Genomic DNA, 20,374 nt, shown 5'->3' with positions numbered 1-20,374 from the left:
AGGATCTCGCAACGTGATCATGCAGAACTTTTCACATTAATGAACACTAAACAGCAGTTTAATTAATGTGAGTAAAATTAAAAAATACATTACAATTAAATTTTAAATCTACATATTGGTCCCATTTACTCCTGAATGCGCAAACACTATTATAAATGTAATTGTCACAGCTTTAAAATTTTCCATGTTTTTTTCTTTTTGCTCTTCTTTTAGCACAGTCTTGAATCAGTTTCAGTGTAAAAGAAATGACAAGTTAATGACTGAAAGAGACAGAGGATGTAGTAATGTGATGTGATTCTCTGATAAATCATTGTTCTCATTCTAATCATTGTTCATACCTTACTTTTGATTTTTTAAAACTGTGTGCTCTTAATGCCCAGTATCTTACAATTTATAATATAAAGCCCTTTGATTTTTTTTGTTTTATTCCTATAATGGTATTTCAAAATTGATGTTTATTTTCCAGATTATATTCTCCACCCACCTGTTGTGTCTTGGTTATAGGGATTCATCACCACCCGACTTTTACTGTATTTCCATACTGGTTGCTACACTGCCTTGCACTCATCTGAAATAAGTATTGAAAATAGTTCAACAATTTGCACTACTTGAAAAAATAATAATGTCCTTTGCACAACGCAGCCTGACCCAGTTCCTGTACGTCTCCTCCCACTGTTATACAGTGTGTCTGATGTAACCTCATTCTCTGAAAAGACAGATCAGCATATTGTTTTTTTTTCTGATTATTAAAATAAGGAAGTTAACTGCATTTTTAGTGAATTTTCGGTGCTGACACTGTTGACGTCAGTGCTGACATCTATACATTTGAGACTTATTTGTAGTGTTAGTAAAAAATGTTGCCCAGTTTTAGAAAATCAGTGAAGTAAAATGTGAAATGCTCCATGTGAAATTGACTTTGTTTCCAATAAAACATTTTTGTAAACTTTGCTGTTGTCAGAATAACTTGGCTCAGTTACCATCCTTATAAAACACGGTCCACACAGTATTTCATTAAAAACCTTTTAACAGTTTTATGTTTATTTACTTACAGTATTCTGTACTCAGAATGAGCACTGGAGAAAATATTTAAAGGTATAGTTCGGATCTTTTGAAGCGGGGCTGTATGAGGTACTTATCTATAGTGAGTGTGTGGTACAGTGGTGTACAGCAGATGGTCGTCAACAAGTACCCAGTCTGGAGAAGCAGCAGAGGTACACAGTGTAGGAAGCTAAACAATGTACTGCTATGTACAGAGTCAGTAGTTAAATGTTTTCTAGTCACTTAAAAAAAAAATCAGTTTCAGTGTACACTATATTTAGAATATTTTCACAGCTTTTCCATGCTCTAAGACAGCTTTTGCAGACGGGAAACTGACGTTATATAAGCCTAATATCACTGTCCAAACCAAACAAACTCCAGAAGCGAAATCAGTAAAACACTCTCACAGAACACAGGAGTCACTGGTCCACCGCTGCCTCAACTGGTTAGTTTGTTTGTGTGATTTTGGTGAATTATGAGTAACCATTTAAAACCCCAGCATCACACAATAACACAAGTTAACTAACAGACTGAGGCAGGGTTAGACCAGAAACTAGCGTGTTCTGCCAGGTAAAATTACTGTTTTTGCTGATGTAGTTCGTTCGGTTTGGATAGAGCGATATTTGGCGTATACAACAGTAGTTTCCAGTTGGAAAAGGCTGTTTGATGGCAAGGTCAGGTGGTAAAAATATTCTAACTATAGCACACACTTATACTATATACTGATTTTTTAGATGGCTAAAATTTGTTTTGCTGCTGTCCACAGTGGTACATTGCTCATCTTCCTACACTGGTACCCCTCTATGTTTCCCCAAACTGAGGATGTACCCACTGGCATCTACTGTTGAAAGTAATACACTGACTATAAATAAGTACCTCATACAACCCAGCTTCAAAGGTCTAAACTATCATTTTAATGCTTTGCATATCTGGAACTTTTCTTATTGGGAAAAGGGCGTCTTCAGTGTGAAAGTCTCACATGTGACTAAAGTCTCATAACAGTGCCATGACGTCTTAGTCTCTTGGGCCTGTTTGACTGCAGGTCCTTGCTTGGATGCACTTTCCAAAATTTCTGTCGTCCAAACTCAAAGCTTCAGTGCAATACAAATGCCCACACATGAGAAAACGTGTTTTACATGGAGCTGTGGCTTCTCTGTCATCTGCTGCGTGAGGGGCTGACTTCTTCATCCGCATAGCCGCTGCTGTCTGACTGCACGCTGTCGCCCCGGACCACTTCACCTACACGAGGACACAAACACAGTCGGGCAACAACTCCATGCACTGTATACTGTACTATACTGCACAAATGCAGCTGCAGTCTGACCCAAATACACACACAAAGGCACATACAGTATGTTCCTAGAGACAAGTACACCTGTTCATTGACCTGTATACATGTGCTCACACATTTGTCTAACACAATTCCTCATGTCATGTCTGACCTCAATGCAACACACACAGTACACTGAGCCCGACGTAAAATACTCAGGTTTAACAGGACGCATGCAAATTTGTTTGTGCCTTTCAACAAACACCCTCATGTGTAAATGCTGAGTTAAAGAAAGCGTTCTGGGTACAGCAGCCGCCACAGTGTTGACTTACCACACCCTTTTCCTCACACATTTAGAACCGTTTGAACTGGCTGCGAGTCCTATTTTTGTTGTAAATGTTGTCAGCAGTTTGATGACCACAGAAACAATTATCGCAAGTCATATGTTCCTGTAAAATATGACTCCAGTGTAGCAAAGCAACAGTCGTAACTCCTGCCTGTGGCTTCTGTTCATGTAAGAAATGTCACTCAAATGAAATAGAATTAAAATATACCTTTGTACTGACGTTTTTGAGACAAGGGGGACACTGTTTCTGTAGTTTCTGATTGTCCAAAATCTTCTTCTCCTGCACTGTGCACCTATGGAGACAAAAATATGAAATATTTATTTTATACTGCATGTCTGTTTTGACTCTTGTATATATAGGAGATGATATTATGAAAAAATTAAACAACATTACTGCTGAACAATGCAGTCTTTCATCATCAATATCACACTGTGCACATTATGTAATGATGTAAACTACAATATTTTACACACATGTACTGATCCATCTGATAATTAGTATTTTGTAATTTAGCCTGATCTAATTACATTTTTCCTACTGATTTTGTAAGCATGTTTTTCCTGCACAACAAATGATCACTCAAACTGTTCTGAGTGGGCTGCTTAGCATAAAAACAGAACATTTTGGCATCTAACTAAATGACTTATGAAGAAGAAGGAAGAAACTGTCTTAAAGAAAAATTTGGAGTTTAAAACAAATGTGTGGAGAAAATAACAGCCATGTTTTGACACAACAGCCCAACTAAATTATTATATTTCACCATTATCTATTTTGCATAGATAATGAAATTAATTTGTATTTATGATGTAGGGTCAAGTATTTCCATCTTTATATCCCTCAGTGTTACTTATTTAGGTTGTTAGACCAGCTGACGTCAGTAGTGAGTATATATTGCGTCTGTGTGTTCATTGGGATGTAAGGGATTTTGTATTTTGGTCGGTTTTAGTGTGTCTGTTTATTGTTTTGCTTGTTTTCTGTTAGTTTATGTCTTGTTTTTGAACCACGCATGATGAGTCAATAGCCAGAACTAAACACCATCTACTGACAAAAGAGAGAATTTTGGATGCTATAATAACTGGGATGATTAAACTGGACAATATTAATATGAAATTGTGTTGATGGGTAGTATTTTCCAAAAGTACAGGAACTTTGGGCGTGGGGCTTGCCGTTCTGAATATTTCCAATTGGTCAAGCACTTGCAGAATTTCATTTCAGACACCTTTTCTAAAAATCTGCAGCAAACAAGTTTGTCTTTTGTTCATTGTGCTATGACGCATCACATGGATTTACAGAAGAAGTCACGTGACAGACGGACTGACGGACCTTATAGAACGTTTTTTCCCATCACTTTATACGGCGTCATTGTTGTTTTCAGTCACGCACAAGAAATGACATGTAAAAACAACCATCACTTTTTCATACATGTCAGTGGACTCATTTGCTGAACACTTGTGGGTTTTTGGACTTCAGTGGAAACACAGACAAAAACAGAACCTTTTAGTTCCTTGAAAAGTAGTGCCTGGGACTAAAAGTTCTGGGTACTACTGGGTGAAAATACTAAATTTACATTATCAGGAGAAATTTTGTTAACTCTTACTTTTTAAATGCATAATATGCAATAGACATAAGTAGTATAAACACGATGTCTTTCATTCATCAGTTATGACCCACTAGAAGCCTGTGATGTTGGATGTATCTGCAGAGACTGTGCCCTCTGCCTGTATCTTCTTGTTCTCTCATTATTTTTGCTGTACTCAGGACACTTTATCAACCAAAAATGTCTGTATTTGACAACAATTTTTCTGGTGGGATTACCAACAACTCTGACAACTCCTACTGACTCTGCCTTTAATATTGTAACTTATAATGCAAAAAACAAAAATCACACAAGGCTATTTTTTCCACCCACCATCGTTCAGCCCTTCAGTCAGTACATACTGTATATACCAGGGGTATTCAACTAAAATTCAAAGAGGTCCAGTTAGAGAAAATTTCCTAAAGCAAAGGTCCGGAACATCATAATGTCTAACTTGTGTTATGAGAGTGATATATACTGAAGTAGTGTAGTAGTTGTAGTTGTAGTATCTACATCAGGGGGGGTCATTTTTTTCTATTAAATTACTTTTGCTTTATTTAAGAACAATGGTAATATACAAAGGAGAAGATAAGACAGGTCTATTAAATGAACAACTATAAATTGCTAAAGTAAAAATACTCAGTAAAGCACCTTTACTTTCACTGTAGATTTACTTTTACTGTTTAACTTTACTTTTTACTTTTTTTCAAGTACAAAGGTAAAAGTAAAGGTAGTAATGTCTGCAGAAACCACAAACAGAAGATGGAACTAACTCTTTGAACTGAAACAGTCACCAGAATGTTTTGTTAACACGTTAAAATCACAACATGTTTCTTCTGGAGCAGGACGCTTCCAGACCCCCAGAGGACAGGGGACTGATTTACCAACATGCCACCTTTTTCTTCTCTTATGAGTTTGCAGGTCTGTATTTAGTCATCAAAAAATACTAATAAGAATACAATTTAAGTACAACAAAAGCAATAAAAATGCTGATTTTTCAAAAAGGAAACAATAACATGCAATTTTTTGTAATTGTAATTAAGTAAAAACACTAATACCACACTGTCAAAATACCTAAGTAAAGAATCTGAGTATTTTTTCCATCACAGCAGGTCAGTGATCAGTGTTTCAGTGACTCTCTGTGGATCGAAATGTGCACCTTTTTCGGTCGTGTCTAGAAGGTAACTGTTTATTTGCACAACTCTCCCGAGATTTATGTCCGTTATTTCTACTAAAATAAGTAGTTTTGCGGATCTAGGGTTCCCTTCTAGACATGACCCTCTCACTGTCAAACTAATGACAGCAGACTGTCTGTAAACAGTACGATGTTACACTCTGTGCTGCTAGACTAGAAAATTTGTGCCAGTTAAAATAGAAGCGTCCCGTCAAAATTTTAAATCTCTTAATAATTAATTGGGTATCGGACCACGGTCTGCCTGTTAGGGACTAAGGGTATATACTGTACCACCATACCTCCTCCAGCTCAAAGGAGTTAACCTGTTGCAGGTTGCGCCCCAGGCCCTGATGTGTTGGTGGATTCAGGAACTGGCTTTTCCCCTCGTTGAACAGCTCCTCACATGTCTGCATGGGTGGGACGGCTGAAGCATGACTGGAATCTGGTGCGTTTGGCGAACAGGAAGAGACGTCCTCCCCCTCCCAGCCGGTCACAGTGATGCAACAGTGAGTGACGCTACCATCAGAAGCCAGGACAGGAAGTGATTTGGATGCACCTGTGTGTGAGTCCTCGTCAGGCTCAGCGATAGTCTGTAAATGTGATCCAAGATGTGATCTATCTGTGTGTTCTGGTTTAGAACAGATAGGAGTGTTTGTTTTCGGACTAAAAGGCACTTGGTGTATGCTCTCGACTATCTGCTGGCAGATTACATCATACGTAACCTTGGCAACAGGTTTCACATGAGCAGTCCTTGTGTCACTTTGAGATGAACATGATTGTGGTTCTGGCTGACATGAAGGAAGCTGCTGATCTGTTTCTATCACAGTTTCTCCTGATAACGATGACGCAACAGATGTTCTTACACTCTGAGTCCTGCTGTCAGGGTCACTATCTGTTTGTTTACTGCCCTGCGTCTCCTTTTGACAGTCTTTATTTACATTTTGAAGAGTGTCTGTGTCCACCATGGCCTTCTCTTTCCCAGGGTCACAGGATTGATCGTCATCGGACACCTGCCTCACATCCACAAGTGAATTACTCCTGTTAGATTCCCTCAGATCCAGCTTCTTGTTCACTCCAGTCTTGACTTTGTCCAGGACAACATCCACCACATCAGGGAGGCTGGACCTCTTCCTAGGTGAGGGTTGAGGAGAGGTGGAGTCTGACCCACGAGGAGACCCCGTGTAGAGACACATCTTGGACACGGTGTCCTTCAGCCTCTCCACCGGAGAGCGTGGCTCGCTGCGGACGCTGCTCCTGAAGCGCTCGATCCTCTCCACAGGAGACGAGTAGAAGCTGAACTCTGGCGTGGCCAGTTTCTGTAGAGGAGTGCGGGACACGTGAGAGTACAGGGAGTAGAACGCGTTGGCCATCGCTGTGAGCACCTGCACCTGTCTGAAACGACCTGTGGAAAGAAGAAAATATTAATTAATACAAGTAATATCTTTTTTTTTTTTTGCACACATAAAACTGCATAAAATTGAGACCATGAATAAAATAAAAGATGTGTCAGGAGAGGTCAAAAAGTCACAGGTTTATAGCAACAAAAAATTATAATAATGATAAAAACTATGCTAACATATTTTTGGAAAATGCCCCCCAAAAAAGGACAAGAATCAAACATAGTGAGTGGAAAAAGCAATCAATAATCAACAATATAAAACAAAAAAATATGATGTGATCTAATAACACTATAGTCTTACTAGCGAGAGAAAGGCTGGGGTCTTCCTCTCGTATCCGCCGCAGCTGTGAGTCCAGGAAGAGGCGGAAATTGATGCCCTGAGCCAGAGATGGGAAGGTGAAGAAGCGTGGAGGGATACGAACAGTGACCTGTGGCTCGTCGCAGCCGAAGCCCAGCTCATACAGCGTCTCCTCTGCATCCTCTGAACACAGCTGCAGGACCTCTGATACACTGGTGTGCATGTGAGAAAAACAGAGATACAGTTTTATTTTCCTGTTGAAGGGTTTTTTTGTAAGCCTCTTTTTTGTGATTTGGGGCTTTGTAATTACAACTGACCCTTCCTAAGTCCTGCAACAGTTGAGTACCCAACTGAGCCTCAGTCAGTCTATACTCTATATTGTTCAGGTGAAAATTAAGCCAGAAAAAAAAAGAAATGTTAGGGAGGAAAACAGATGTAACTTGTCAAACAGGTCATCCAAAAAAAAGCAGCCTGGTTATCAGTCTTCACATCTACAGACTAATGTTGAAGCCTCACCTTGATGTAGTTTTACAGGTGGAGGAGGAGAGGCAGCTGGAGGCCATGCTGTGGCCCAAGTTCACTGATGGCAGACATAGTGCAGACTGACGAGGGGTGCTGTAAACGAGACACGTAATGAGGAAAAACGCAGTACTAATAAGTGTTAATCTCAATAATGATGCAAAGTTGCAGTCAGAATGTAATAAAAGACCAGTCAGCTAACACGCAAACACAACGACTCATTGACTTGTATTTACACAAGGTGGAGGTTGGCAACTGACCTGGTGAGTCTGCTGTGACCTTGTTTGGAGGAAGGATGCTGTGCGAGGCTTCATGGTCAGCACAAGGTGAGGAAAAAGAAAATAAATATTATCATGAGTCCATTGTTTTAAGCTTCTTTATTGATTTACTTAAATCAGAAAGCCATGTCTTTGGATATTTTTTCAAAACTTAAAAAGTGGCCTCATAATGTGTCAAATATAGTACTTATAAGTTCCCAAATTATGTTTCATAGTACACAAATTTCAGATAAGAGATATAAACATTTAGTAACATTTATGTACATAATTTCCATATGGGCATTGTTGCTGTAACAATTACAGTTGCTACTCACCCAGCTTCAGATGTGATTTCTCCACCATTTAACACAGAAGCTGAAACAAATAAGAGGCAGAACATTTTGCACCCTAATTTTGGTTTCACAGTTTATTTCCAAACCTGTGCACATACATGTATGTGTCTGTGTTACCCTGGAGAAATCTGGATTAACATCACAGCGTTTCCAGATTTACACTCACTATCACTTTGTGTCTAATCGCGCAGACAGAAGCCGTCATTGGGAACTTCCGCATACTTCCCCTTCTCAGAAAATATCCTTCTTGGCAGAGTTGCAGTCAAACTGCGAAACACTGGACATCTCTGTGACTTATTACAATTCATACGTGCTAGTAATTCAGTCTCTGTGGGCCTTTGTCACCACTGTTACAAACAAAGCATCAGCCTGTTGAACATTCATCGTGCACACCTAATTTTCCTACAAGGACATTTCCTGCTCTCTGTGTGCGTGTGTGTGTGTGTGTGTGTGTGTGTGTGTGTGTGTGTGTGTGTGTGTACTTACCATCAGCACCAAGACTCAGCTCATCATCAAAGTGGTTGGCTTTCAGCACAGACTCTGAAGAAAACACAGTCAATGATTTCAAATTCATTTCATATTTACAATACTTGCACATTATACCTTATTTTCTATAAGTACGTATATTTACTCAAGTACTGGATTTTTATGTATAAATTTGGCGTACTCGTACTTCCATTTCATGATACTTAAAGGTATAGTCCACCCAAAAATGAAAATTAAGACATTATTCACTCACCCTCGTGTCAATTGAGGGTTGGGCTCATTTTTTTAGTCCACAACACACTGCTGGAGTTTCACGGGAAAACAGTGTTGCAGAGTCTCCCAAACAATGAAAGTGAATGGTGACCAGTTTTCTAACAGGACAAAACAACTGAAAAAAAGAAATGCCTCCACACTGCTCGTCTGGTGTAATCTAAGTCTCCTAAAGCCCCAACATGCCAAGTTGACTTGAAAGACGTCATTTACACTGAAAGACGTCATTTACACTGGCCCATTTCAGAATCACCTGTGCTACATTACTGGACTATAATTAGTCATGTATTAATATGTTCATCTCATTCATGTTGCAGATTTTAAAGGTGGAGCTAATTTCAACTACTTTATTATTAACTGCTGGGCTGCAAAGTAACTAGTAACTAAACTTATCAAATGAATGTAGTAGTGGAATAGGAGGCAGAAATAAAGAAGCATACAACTGAAATACTCAAGTAGAGTACAAATACCTCGAATTTATAAGTACAGTACTTGAGTAAATTTACTTAATTACTTTCTACCACTGACAAACATTGAATATGCATCACGGATATGAAAACTGACTAATGGTACTAAATGGTAAATTGTTATTCATGATAAGGCTTCGTTTCAGTTCATACTCACCAAAACTCAGCTGACCAGAGTTTTCTGAGCGGGACCCTGACCTGTAAGACATATCCCAACATTAATGCTTCAGTTCTTACACACACACACATACACACACACACGCACATGCACACACACACACACACACATCCGGTCAGTGACATTTACATGAAATACTGCAAATGTGTTTGCATAGATAGCCTCATCTGAAGTATGATAGCAGCCTAGCTACAGTACACACTTGTTAATACCACTTAGATGTTCCCTAATCTTCTCTCAACAGGCCGCTGAGCTTCCTCTTGTAGAAATGTTCACACGCTGAGCAGCGTTATGGTCAGCACCTCCAAACCCAGCCAGTTAATGCTGAGTTCTCAGAATGCATAAAACCATCACGCCACTCATTTTTACTGTACTCTTTCTCAGTGTTAGGAGCCATTTAGCTGGTGACACAGCGTATGCAGAACATCACTGACTGTCACCAGGGCATCTTCCCTTTCTATGACTCAAATAAGAGACATTATATAACGTCTAAGTGCTGCCCTATTTCCTTCAATAAGTTTCAGGAAGTGGGAACATTTATTTCCTTCTAGTTATGTAATTATTTTACTCTAAACCACCAGGAAATTTTGAAAAAGTCAAAGGGCTCAAGTTTTCTTGGTGAAACAGCATCAGGAAGGCTTGCTGGAACACTGTTAATAAAAAGTTGAGAAAACTGCCTTAACTAGATTTTTGAGTTTTTTAAGAAACCCCCCAAAAATGCATATTTCAAAAATTGTTCACCGCGAGCTGTTAACCTGATTTGTCATTATTTAGGTGCTTGAAAATTAAAGTCGACATGCAATGAAAATCAGAGTGCAAAATGACATGTTTCCTGTAAAAACAGGCAGTTAGGGAGGGATAGCACTGAATGAGCGTTAATTCTACACCCTACAGCCATACGGCTACAGTGCAGTGGTCAGTTATCCCCACTGATTCTCCCCAGACCAAGCGCTCCCAGTTACCATGGTACGACTGGGACCAAACAACACCTTCAAGACGGACTGAGGTTGCACAGTTTGGCTTTTGGCACCCTGAGGCTGAGCCACCTAACTCAGCATTAGCTGCTAACCAAGCTAACAGCAGTTAGTGGCTGTACTTTAGCAACAAGTAAAGCTACCAGGATGCTCAGGAAAGCAACTAATGACCTTAGTGCTGTATTTCCTGTTGGTCTCGGAGGCTGTGTTCAGTCTCCTGGTCCAGCTGTGTTCACTGGTTCCCTGCTAAGCCTGGTCTGGTCCCTGTTACCAGCAGCTACGTTAGCAGAAACTCTGGCCCAGAGTTAAGGCTGGGCTGCCAGACGAAAACCAGAAAGTGTTTTCCCCCATAAAATATGATCCAGTTTCACTCAAATCAGTGAATGACATGATTAAGTTGTACTTTTGTAGAAGTTATTGTGATTTTGTTCAGTAATGGTAATCAGTGAGGCCCAGCTCATCACATGCCCCATAACGTTAGCTAGCTGCTGAAGCAGTCCACTGTAAAATGCCTCACACACAATCTGCTAACCACTTTCCCCAAAATGAATAAATTCTAGCTAGTAACCACAGTATTATGGCACAGCTAAACAAGATTTGAGGTGTTAACACCCAAAGACAAACCAGCATACCATAATGTTGCTAACTAGCTTAGTCTTAGCTTTGCACTGCTAAAAGTTTGCTTTCACTTCAATCACAATTTTTGAAATAAAAGTTTCTAAAACTCCACAATTCTTGTAAATATATCAAAAAACATTATTAGTTGGTAAAAACTTGTTCAGAACTTAAGACTCTGAGTTGAGCTCAAAACTCAATAATCTATTAAAGTAAGTTGCCTTGACATTTTGCATCTTCTTGCAGTTTTGTTTTTACAGTGAATGTTTGACGACATTTTGATGACCTTAATCAGCTTTGCCTTAGAAAGCTGTCTGCACACAAACACAGTGGCTTTAAAGAACTAAAATAAGCTTATTTTTTTTTCCAACAGAGCTGCAAAAATGCATCATCTAAGGCTATTGTGGAACAAAACAATACTGTGGCTACCTTACCACAATGTCTTCCTGGAACACCTCAGAGACTTTCCACTTTCTGTTGAGTGTTTGTTAAACCAGTTTCCAATGACTGACACCCCGTCCTTCAGAGCCTGTTAGTGCTCAGAAAAATATCATCTTACAAAGGACAAAAGTAGTAAAGCAAGCTGACTCACCCACAACCCAACAGCCAGTTCTCAATCTTTCCTGTGAAGCATCCTGTGGAAATTACACATGAACAACAACTTTATGAGTAATCCTCATTAAATAGAACACATCTTTGTGTTCTATTACTCTCAAGTAGTCTTTTTTGTCTTTTTTTTTCTAAATTTCTAAAAGGAGAAGTGATCCAGGTTTCTTTCATTTCATATTTGTAACAACAGAAATTACAGTTGTGATGAACAGGGAACAAAGTCTCCCACTACTTCCCCTTACCCGCAGGGTTAGTTCAGATTATTTTAAGCAGGGTTGCTTGAGGTACATGTTAAAGACATGTACCTCGCGTCAGTGCATTATCGACAGTTGATGGTGGTCAGCATGCTCCCATTATGGAGAAGCAGAGAGGAGTCCCAGCGGGGAAGCTCATCTATGTACTGCTGTGGACAGGGTCAACAACGAAAGGTATTTCAACCATTTAAAAAAAAAAACAGTTTAAGTGTACGCTATATTTAGGATGTTTTCATTACGTTACTTTGCCATCAGAAAACTTTTTCTAACAGGAAGCTGCTGTTATATAACACAAATATTGTTCTCTCCAAAGCCACCACACTCTTTTGGCAAGAACAGCAATTTTACCTCGCAGAACACAGGCGTTGCTTAACTACTGCTGCCTCGATCAGTTAGTTTGTTTGTGTTATTGTGTGACTTTGGTGATTCTGAACTAACCCTGTAAAACACAGAAGTAACACAATAACCGAAACAAACTAACCGAATGACGAAGCTGTAGACCATCAACTCCCGTGTTCTGTGAGGTAAAATTACTGATGTTGACAGAGGAGTGTGGTTGGTGTCTTGAAAGCCATATTTGCTTGTTACAAAGGTAGTTTCCTGTCAGAAAGGGCCGTCTGATGACAAAGTGGTGAAATTATCCTAAATATAGCGTACGCTTAAACTGATATTGACATTTTTTAAGGTAATAATAAACTAACTATCATTAAGTGCCTCATGCATCCCTACTTCAAATAATCTGAACTATCCCTTTAAGAACAACTGTATAGCAGGAATGTAATGATACCAAAAACACAAGGTACAATAATACCACAATAGAAAGACTACAACACAATATTTATTGCGATAAAAAAGATACATTTTAAAAATGTCCTTTATTAAATAATTAATCTGATGTGTTTTATTTGTAAAATTTGCTTTTCCTTTTAACGCAATGTGCTTCTGCATTCTTTCTTAATAAAAGTAGCAGCCATGACCTAAGCATGTGCAAGCATTTGACATAAATTGTCTTGAATTATGTATGTGCAATTGCAAAACAAAAACAAAGCAGCATTCAGTAGCAGTCCCTTTATAAAATAAAATAATTAACCATGCAATATCATGGTCCATATCGTCATAAGACAGTTTTTTATATTGTTACGTCCCCACTATTGCCAGTGTTTCTGCTGATGGTCTTATTTTCTTTAGTAGGCCATATAGAAGCACTAGAATTAAATTGCGACAGTTTCATAAACAGTTAAAAACTTCTTGTAGTACATTTAACTACTAATACTTGACCTTCAGTTCAATAAATCTTTTGATGCATAAACTGAAGATAGTGGACAGATATGTGGTTTGGACTCACCATCAGAGAAAACATCATCGTCTGCTATAGAGGCAGAGGGGAGGCTGCACGGCGGTCCTTCAGGGTCTTGGTCCTCCAGAGTGAGCCACTGTCGGCTGCTGTTGATCCAGGCTCGCCGCCTCACTGTGGACAACGAGCTCTCCATCGCCTCAGTTCATGGACACCCAGGGAACATGGTGTGGACGCAGCTACGGGGGCACAAGAATGACGAAATGTGATGAAATATACTTCAGTTTTGATGTTTGGTGATGTGTAATATACCGATAACGGTTATTTATGCTGGATAATGTTTGACAATATTTTCATTTTTATTCTGCTGTCACAGGTCCTGTGGTGTTACAGCGGACACTTATTAACCTGCTCCTGAGGAACTTGAATGACTCACTATGCAAAGGTGTACATCACCCCTGCGCACGTGTTAATATTAACTGCTGTATGTTTCTGTGTTACACTGTGTGTTTATTTTAATGTTACCCCTGCGTTTTTTACACTTGTTGCAGCAGAAATTGCCCACTTAGACAAATAAGAAATCAAATTAAATGTAAATGTTTTAAAAGGCAGGAGGTTGATCACAAGTCCATGATATAGAGAGTTTTGTGCCTTTATATTTTATTGTTAATTTAGTTTATTGGCATGGGACAAGCACAGAGAAACACTGTATACGATTCACTGTATACATGTATAAAAGCTGTAGCTAATTTCCAACACCAGTCCTTTGATGCACATCGATAGTTCAAGCAATCATTAAAATTACATGTCACTTTTTGAATCTTAACCTTTAAAAAACAAACAGAACAGAGCCCATCAAACTGTGCTGGTCTGCCAAGATGTTTGCTGTTAATGACTATTAAAGTTGAGCTTTTTATGGCATACATTATCAACAGGATGCTTCCACACAAGGGAAGTATGACAAGCCTTTGTGTGAAATTTAAACAGACAATTACACTATTTTACATTAACATAGGACTGGGCGATATATCGTCATTATATCAATGTCATCATATGAGAATAAATATAGTCTTCAATTGTGGATATTGTTATATCTTGATATGTATAAGTGTTGTCTTTTACTGGTTTTAAAGCTACATTAAAGTGAATTTACCAGACTGTTCTAGCTGTTCTATTATTTGCCTCATTATGTCAACATGATTATTTTTCTAAAACCTCATTCTGTTAATATTTTGTGGAAAGCACCTCACAATATCATCACAATATCAGTGACGGTATTGATTGATTTTGTCCATATCGTCCAGCCTTACATAAGACTATAACAAGGATCACAAAGGCACCGCATCAAGTGTAGGTTTAAAGTCAAATTTAAGTTAGCTGTCAAAAAAAAAGAGAGACAAAAAACACAAATAAAGTGTACTGGTACATGAAAGCTCTACTGTAATAAAATATCTGAGTATGTTCAACTGAAGCAGAGTAAATAGAGTGATAGAGCCACTCAAATTCATCACAAAGCATAAATATTACATTATTTCAATTAATGCTTATATGAAAGTCCTGATTATGAGCCCAGGAAACACGCTTCATATTTAAGATATTAATGATTTAGATTAGTTTTTCAGAGTGATTATTGTTGTGTTACTTTTTTGTATGCCCATCCATATATTAAATAAGATTTTATCCACAATTTTATATATAAAATTATATTATTAACACTATCTGTTGCTGTTTTGTACATTCCTGCAGACTCAAATAATAAAAAAAAGCACTATAGAATTATTACCTTTGGGTGTAAACATTTTACTCTCCTCTAAATTTAAATATAGTTATATGAGCGTGAAGCATGAAGTGGTAAATATTTCATTGTGCAACTCTGTGGCGGAAAATGACAAATAAATGACCTTGATCCCTTGATGAAAACGCGTCTCCAGTTGAATTAAAAACGCCTCATCATATTTTTCTAAACTGCTTTTAAAAAATTAAAGGTGTCGAATGAAGTGGACAGAATAAAATGATTTATTTACCGTCACAGACGCAGGTTTCAGTTCTGTCACTGGCGCTCTTTCTCTCTCTGTGTCCTCCGCTTCCTGTTGTCGCAGCAGGTTGAAACTTTATCTGTAATCTTCAGCAAACAGCCCGACTGCATCCATCCTGCTCTGCTCACCAGTTACTACCGTGCGATCACCAGTTTCTGATCATTTCCTCTGATTCGCGTCAGCTGGCCTGCACGATGTGAGGCTGAAGTTGATGTGGATGATGAGGTTTGGGCTGCAGACTGTAGGAAGTGACTTTGCATCTCGTGTGAAGTACATCAACAGTTTTTATCAGCGTGGGACGACACATCCTGCAGAGACAAAAAGCAGAGAGAGCCCAGAGCAGGTTTCTGGAAATGTCAGAGGTGAAGGTTCATTAAACAACAGAAATGCCTCTATCAACAGTGGTGGAAGAAGTACTCAGATACATTACTTGAGTAAAAGTACTATGTAGATAAGTAAACACTTCTGCAAGTAAACTTTCTGCATCCGATCACCTACTGAAGTAGACTTAAAGTCCATAAGAATGAATAACAAAATGTACTTAAAGTAGGCTGTCAAAAGAAAAAGTAGGGGAGAGTTGAACATCTTGCCATGCGGGTAAGTTGTCACACTGGTTATATCTCCAACACCAGAGGGCCCTAACTAAAAAATCTAAGTTGCATGTAAAGCTCATAGTTCTGGAGTCATTTTATTCTTGATATGCAGAATATTGAACAGTAATCTGAGGTGAGATCAAATTATATTTTTCAACCTTTTCTAAAAGAAAAATTAAACCGCTTTATTTATGTAATAAATCTTTGAGTAAGTAAAGTTTCTGTAAGTTAATGTTGCACACAATAGAGGAGAGAAAAGATGTATCTTCTGGGAAGAACACAGCTTTGAAGCCAATCTGATATAGTGGCCAAACCGTGTAATGACATCATCACATGATGCTCTACAGCCCAAATGCACATTTCCCCCATAGACTTACATTGTGAATTTAGTGGCTTTTTTTCTAATCCATTGGGATTCTATGCATTTGGTCAGATACGTGGCCACTTGTTTATCTTTTTGCCAGTGTGAAAATTTTACATGACTTAAATTCATTATTGATTAAAACAAAACCTGATACATTCCAAATGTCTGTAAATAAATATCATTCCATTTATAAAGAGATTAATATGCAGATTTACAGATTATCATATTATGTTGATTTTGTACAGTTGATCTTATACCAACTTAAACATAAATGACATTTTCTGAAATATATCATGTGTCATCATCATGGAGAGGGAGTTCGCTCCATGGAGGGAACTGAAAGTAGAAGAAAAGATAAACTCTTCTTAAAGCAAGAGCATGTTTATTTATTTTACATACAGCTCACATTTCCTTTGAAATAATATAAATGTAAAAATAAGACAATAATTAATGTTTCATATTATGTATTTTGTATATATGAGTGTGACATTTAAATTGTATTTAAATAATTTCAGTACAGCCACTACAAGGAAGTGTTTCTACGCAGGATGGATAAATAAAATATACAAAAAAATATTTCTCTAAATATAATAATAATAATAATGTGTTAGATTTTACCAAAAATTGACCATAGCTGAAGAATGACACAAATATTTATTAATAGTATTCAAGTGAATGAATGAATCATAATATTCAATTTGATTAAATAAATTAATAATTTTAAATCAAAACATTATTCATTTATTTAATTTATAGAAGATATGAGTGATTTTTGTGAAGAAATTACACATAGCTGAGAGTATTTGCTGCATTATGAGTACCTAATGAACAACAACTGATGATATGATAAAGGGCAGCACTTAATAATTCACTTTGATTAGCTTCAAAACTGAGATCTTAGTCAGTGTATATAAAGAGAAACTTTTTATTGACTCCCACTGGCCCAAGGACAAATGTTCAGCAGCGTTAGGACAAATAGCAAACATTATTTATCAGATAAAATGAATAAATATTAAAAGGCCCATGACTAGTCCCAAACTGAAACACATTTTTAAACTGTCTTAATTCAAAGTGACCTGCACAGTTTTATCTAACAATAGTCATATTTATCCTGCGGATTAAAGCTGCTCTAAGACTTCAAAGAGGCAGGTGTAACTGGCTCTTTTTAAACTTTTTCCCTTCAAGAGCCAAAACTGAAACTTAATGTTGGGCCATGAGCCAAAAGCATTCGCCTAATGTATTGTATAGTTAAGATGTAAAATGATACTAAGATCCCAAGTTCCCTTAACGTCCTGCACCAAGATAATAAAAAAAAGGGATCCTATTTAAAGAGTTTTTTAGATTATTGTTGGGGCTTTTGTCTTTATTGGACATGACAGGTGAAGATAGAAAAAGTGTGAGAGAGAAAGGAGACAAACAAAAATAAAACAGCATAAATAACAATTTATATCTTCTTTTTTTTTTTTAATTGAAGCTAGAAACATCTGGTGGGCCAAATCAAACATTGTGGTGGGCTAGCTTTGGTCCAAGTGCCCCAATTTGGGCAGGCCTGATCTGAACTACAACCAACAGAGATCATTAGATCAGAAATTCTGTGCCGGAATAATTGTTTTGTTTGCCCGTTTCACATTAATCAGAGTTCAAATTAATGCTGAATGTTCTCTGAATGAGTTAGTGTCTGTTTATGAGTCATAGGAAATCATTAATAATCTTGTAGAAGATGTGGATGTATATAAAAATTAAATGGAGTCTGGCAGACAGCGAGACAGGCAGTCACTGAACTCAAACTCCAGAGTGTTTTTTTTTTTTCAGAGCAGTGAGGCTTTTATTTTCAGGATAACAGGCTGAACTTTACATCAGCTGATAGAGTTATAAACAGCTGATCAACTTACAGCAGAGATCAAAGATTTGATATTCCAGTGTTCTGACTGAACCAAACTGAACTGACATCACTATGACAACAAAAAAACAGCAGTTCTGACTCTTCAAATGTAACCATAGAAACACACTACAACTGACCTCTGTCTGCTGCAGCGAGCCTGTCCTTCTGATCGTGTCCAGAAGGGAACCCTTGATGTGCTGAACTCATTGTTAAAGGGATAGTTCACAAACACTTCTCTTCCATTGTTTGGCAGATTCTGCCACAGTTTTCCTGTGAAACTCCAGCAGTGACAAAAAACAAAATCTGACCCTCAATCGGCATGAGGGTGTCCAGATAACGACTGAATTTTTCATTTTTTTCTTGTGAATTAGCCCTTTAAGGTTATCTCTGGTCAGGTCACAGTTTGGCTGTCCCTGTAAAATTACGACCTATAAGTTGCAGAGCATCTCCAAAATTACACAAATGTTTATTTTTGAAAATATAGGAATTTTATTTTATTCGAGATCATGTCCTCAAACCTCTGTTTAGTTTTTTAATTTAGGGGAAATAATCTCATATCAGCGAATTTTGAACACTAATAAAGTTTTAACAGGAACCATTTTCTAACCCACACTTTATAAAGGGAATATAAGATGTAACTAACTGCTTAAATCAGGGTTAATTAATCGTTAACTAATGCTTGACAGATCTGATATGAGTTGTGGCTCTTTGTCCTCCTTCACCACCTCACTTAACTTGTCTCATCATGAAGACTCCTGTCTACTGTCCTGTCACCTCCTCTGGACTATAGTAAATTTCTTTATAATTTTAATAAATTCTGCTGATAATACCACTCAATTAAAAACTGTAGTGTGGGACTTTATTGATACTTTTATTTGAGTGCAGGATCTGTATTCTTCTTCCTCTGCTGAATGGAGTTGGTGCAGGTGCACTGGCAGCCAGATGTTGTGTGCTCTAACAATAAATTGGGTTGACTGGGTGTGAGTTAGTGTAGAGGCGGGGTTGTCATAAATAAGAGAAGTACTCAAGAAACATCAGAGTGGCTGACTTCAGACAGGGTTGGGTGGATGCAGGCTCGGTGTGAGGATGGACTCCACCCTCTGTCCTGTTTACATGGGCACATGTGCTGCTTCACTGACAGCCCCCTCGCACATCCCAATAATAAAAGCCCTCCCACAAGCTGGCCATTTTCTCCTCCCAGCGCGGTTACAGCCAGTGTTTGAGTGTGATGGGGTCTCTTCTCCTCCACCCTGACTGACTCCTCCCGCCTCCTTGCCGTTTCCCAGCCCACATGGCGCCACCAGGGAGTGGCCAGTGGCCACGGAGGCAAGACTTAAATTCCCAGTACGCCTTCCTCCTTCCCCACCTCCGTGTTCAAAGGGGTCAGAGACGGAGAAGAGCTTCGGCAGCCTCGCACTGTTGAATGATAACACAGTATCACAGACCGAATGAGGAGAGATATCGCTGTTAACGTGAACATATTTACTCATGGCGCCTTTTAAGCGGAAAACAGATAACCGAACGTCAATCATACTCAGCGGTACAACCTACCGTGCTTGGTCCCGCCCCATTCTCCGCCTTTGGCCCAATTAGATTGGCTGATTGATTCCAGTTGGCAGAAACGAGCTTTCCCATTGGAGGAAAGCAGAAATCCTTCGCAAGTCGCTCCCAGAAGGGTGCGCTTGTTTTAAATGATGGGATAGTGCGATTGTACAGTCACCAGGTGCCAAAATACATTAAAATTAAGTTACATTTCTAACAACACAATGTGTCGTCTTTTATGACTATCATTTTTAATATAATATCGTTTTGGGCATGTGGTTTGCTACTCCGGATTAACAATTTGATGTTTGCTTGTCACTTTCTAATGAAAAATGCTTTAATCATTCTTACAACAAATAAAGTTGAATGATAAGGACGTTTTTAAACTTGCTTTTGCTTAAAACCTTTACCGTAATAATTTTCTTTGTGGGTCGGACACTTACTGTCAGTTATCAAGTACAACAGAAAATCAACTTGAACCTGTCTAAAACTGCCAAATCATTTACTTAATGTACATTTTAGCTCTTTCTATTGTCATTTTTACTACTTGTATCTCTGCCTTTTATCACAACTTTTATT

At 38.2% G+C, this 20,374-nt stretch overlaps 1 protein-coding gene across 1 annotated transcript; it reads right to left on the bottom strand.

The window, feature by feature from the left end:
- Positions 1 to 1,855: 1,855 nt before the first annotated feature.
- On the bottom strand, positions 1,856 to 15,987 carry tespa1 (thymocyte expressed, positive selection associated 1). Its single transcript, XM_084737111.1, has 12 exons — positions 15,403 to 15,987; positions 13,430 to 13,617; positions 11,814 to 11,856; positions 9,612 to 9,652; positions 8,718 to 8,771; positions 8,214 to 8,253; positions 7,882 to 7,929; positions 7,619 to 7,717; positions 7,106 to 7,314; positions 5,705 to 6,807; positions 2,863 to 2,947; positions 1,856 to 2,277 (listed from the first exon to the last, which is right to left on the bottom strand). The coding sequence occupies exons 2-12, from the start codon at positions 13,572 to 13,574 to the stop codon at positions 2,195 to 2,197; spliced, it is 1,950 nt and encodes a 649-aa protein (XP_084593237.1). The 5' UTR covers positions 13,575 to 13,617; positions 15,403 to 15,987; the 3' UTR covers positions 1,856 to 2,194.
- Positions 15,988 to 20,374: the final 4,387 nt, after the last annotated feature.

Source organism: Lutjanus erythropterus, chromosome 2 (genome assembly GCF_056507025.1).
Source record: "Lutjanus erythropterus isolate fLutEry1 chromosome 2, fLutEry1.hap2, whole genome shotgun sequence".
Taxonomy (NCBI): domain Eukaryota; kingdom Metazoa; phylum Chordata; class Actinopteri; order Lutjaniformes; family Lutjanidae; genus Lutjanus; species Lutjanus erythropterus.
Note: the sequence above shows the minus strand (reverse complement) of the source record. Positions and strands in the feature narration are given on the sequence as shown.

What these genes read in the sequence shown, in the direction of transcription:
- tespa1 (XM_084737111.1), bottom strand. Translation starts at nt 13,574, where the DNA reads ATGGAGAGCTCGTTGTCCACAGTGAGGCGGCGAGCCTGGATCAACAGC. An exon ending in CTCTGGTCAGCTGAGTTTTG is followed by an intron (nt 8,772 to 9,611) that starts GTGAGTATGAAC and finishes TGTTTTCTTCAG; the next exon opens with AGTCTGTGCTGAAAGCCAAC. An exon ending in ACCTGTAAAACTACATCAAG is followed by an intron (nt 7,315 to 7,618) that starts GTGAGGCTTCAA and finishes CATGCACACCAG; the next exon opens with TGTATCAGAGGTCCTGCAGC.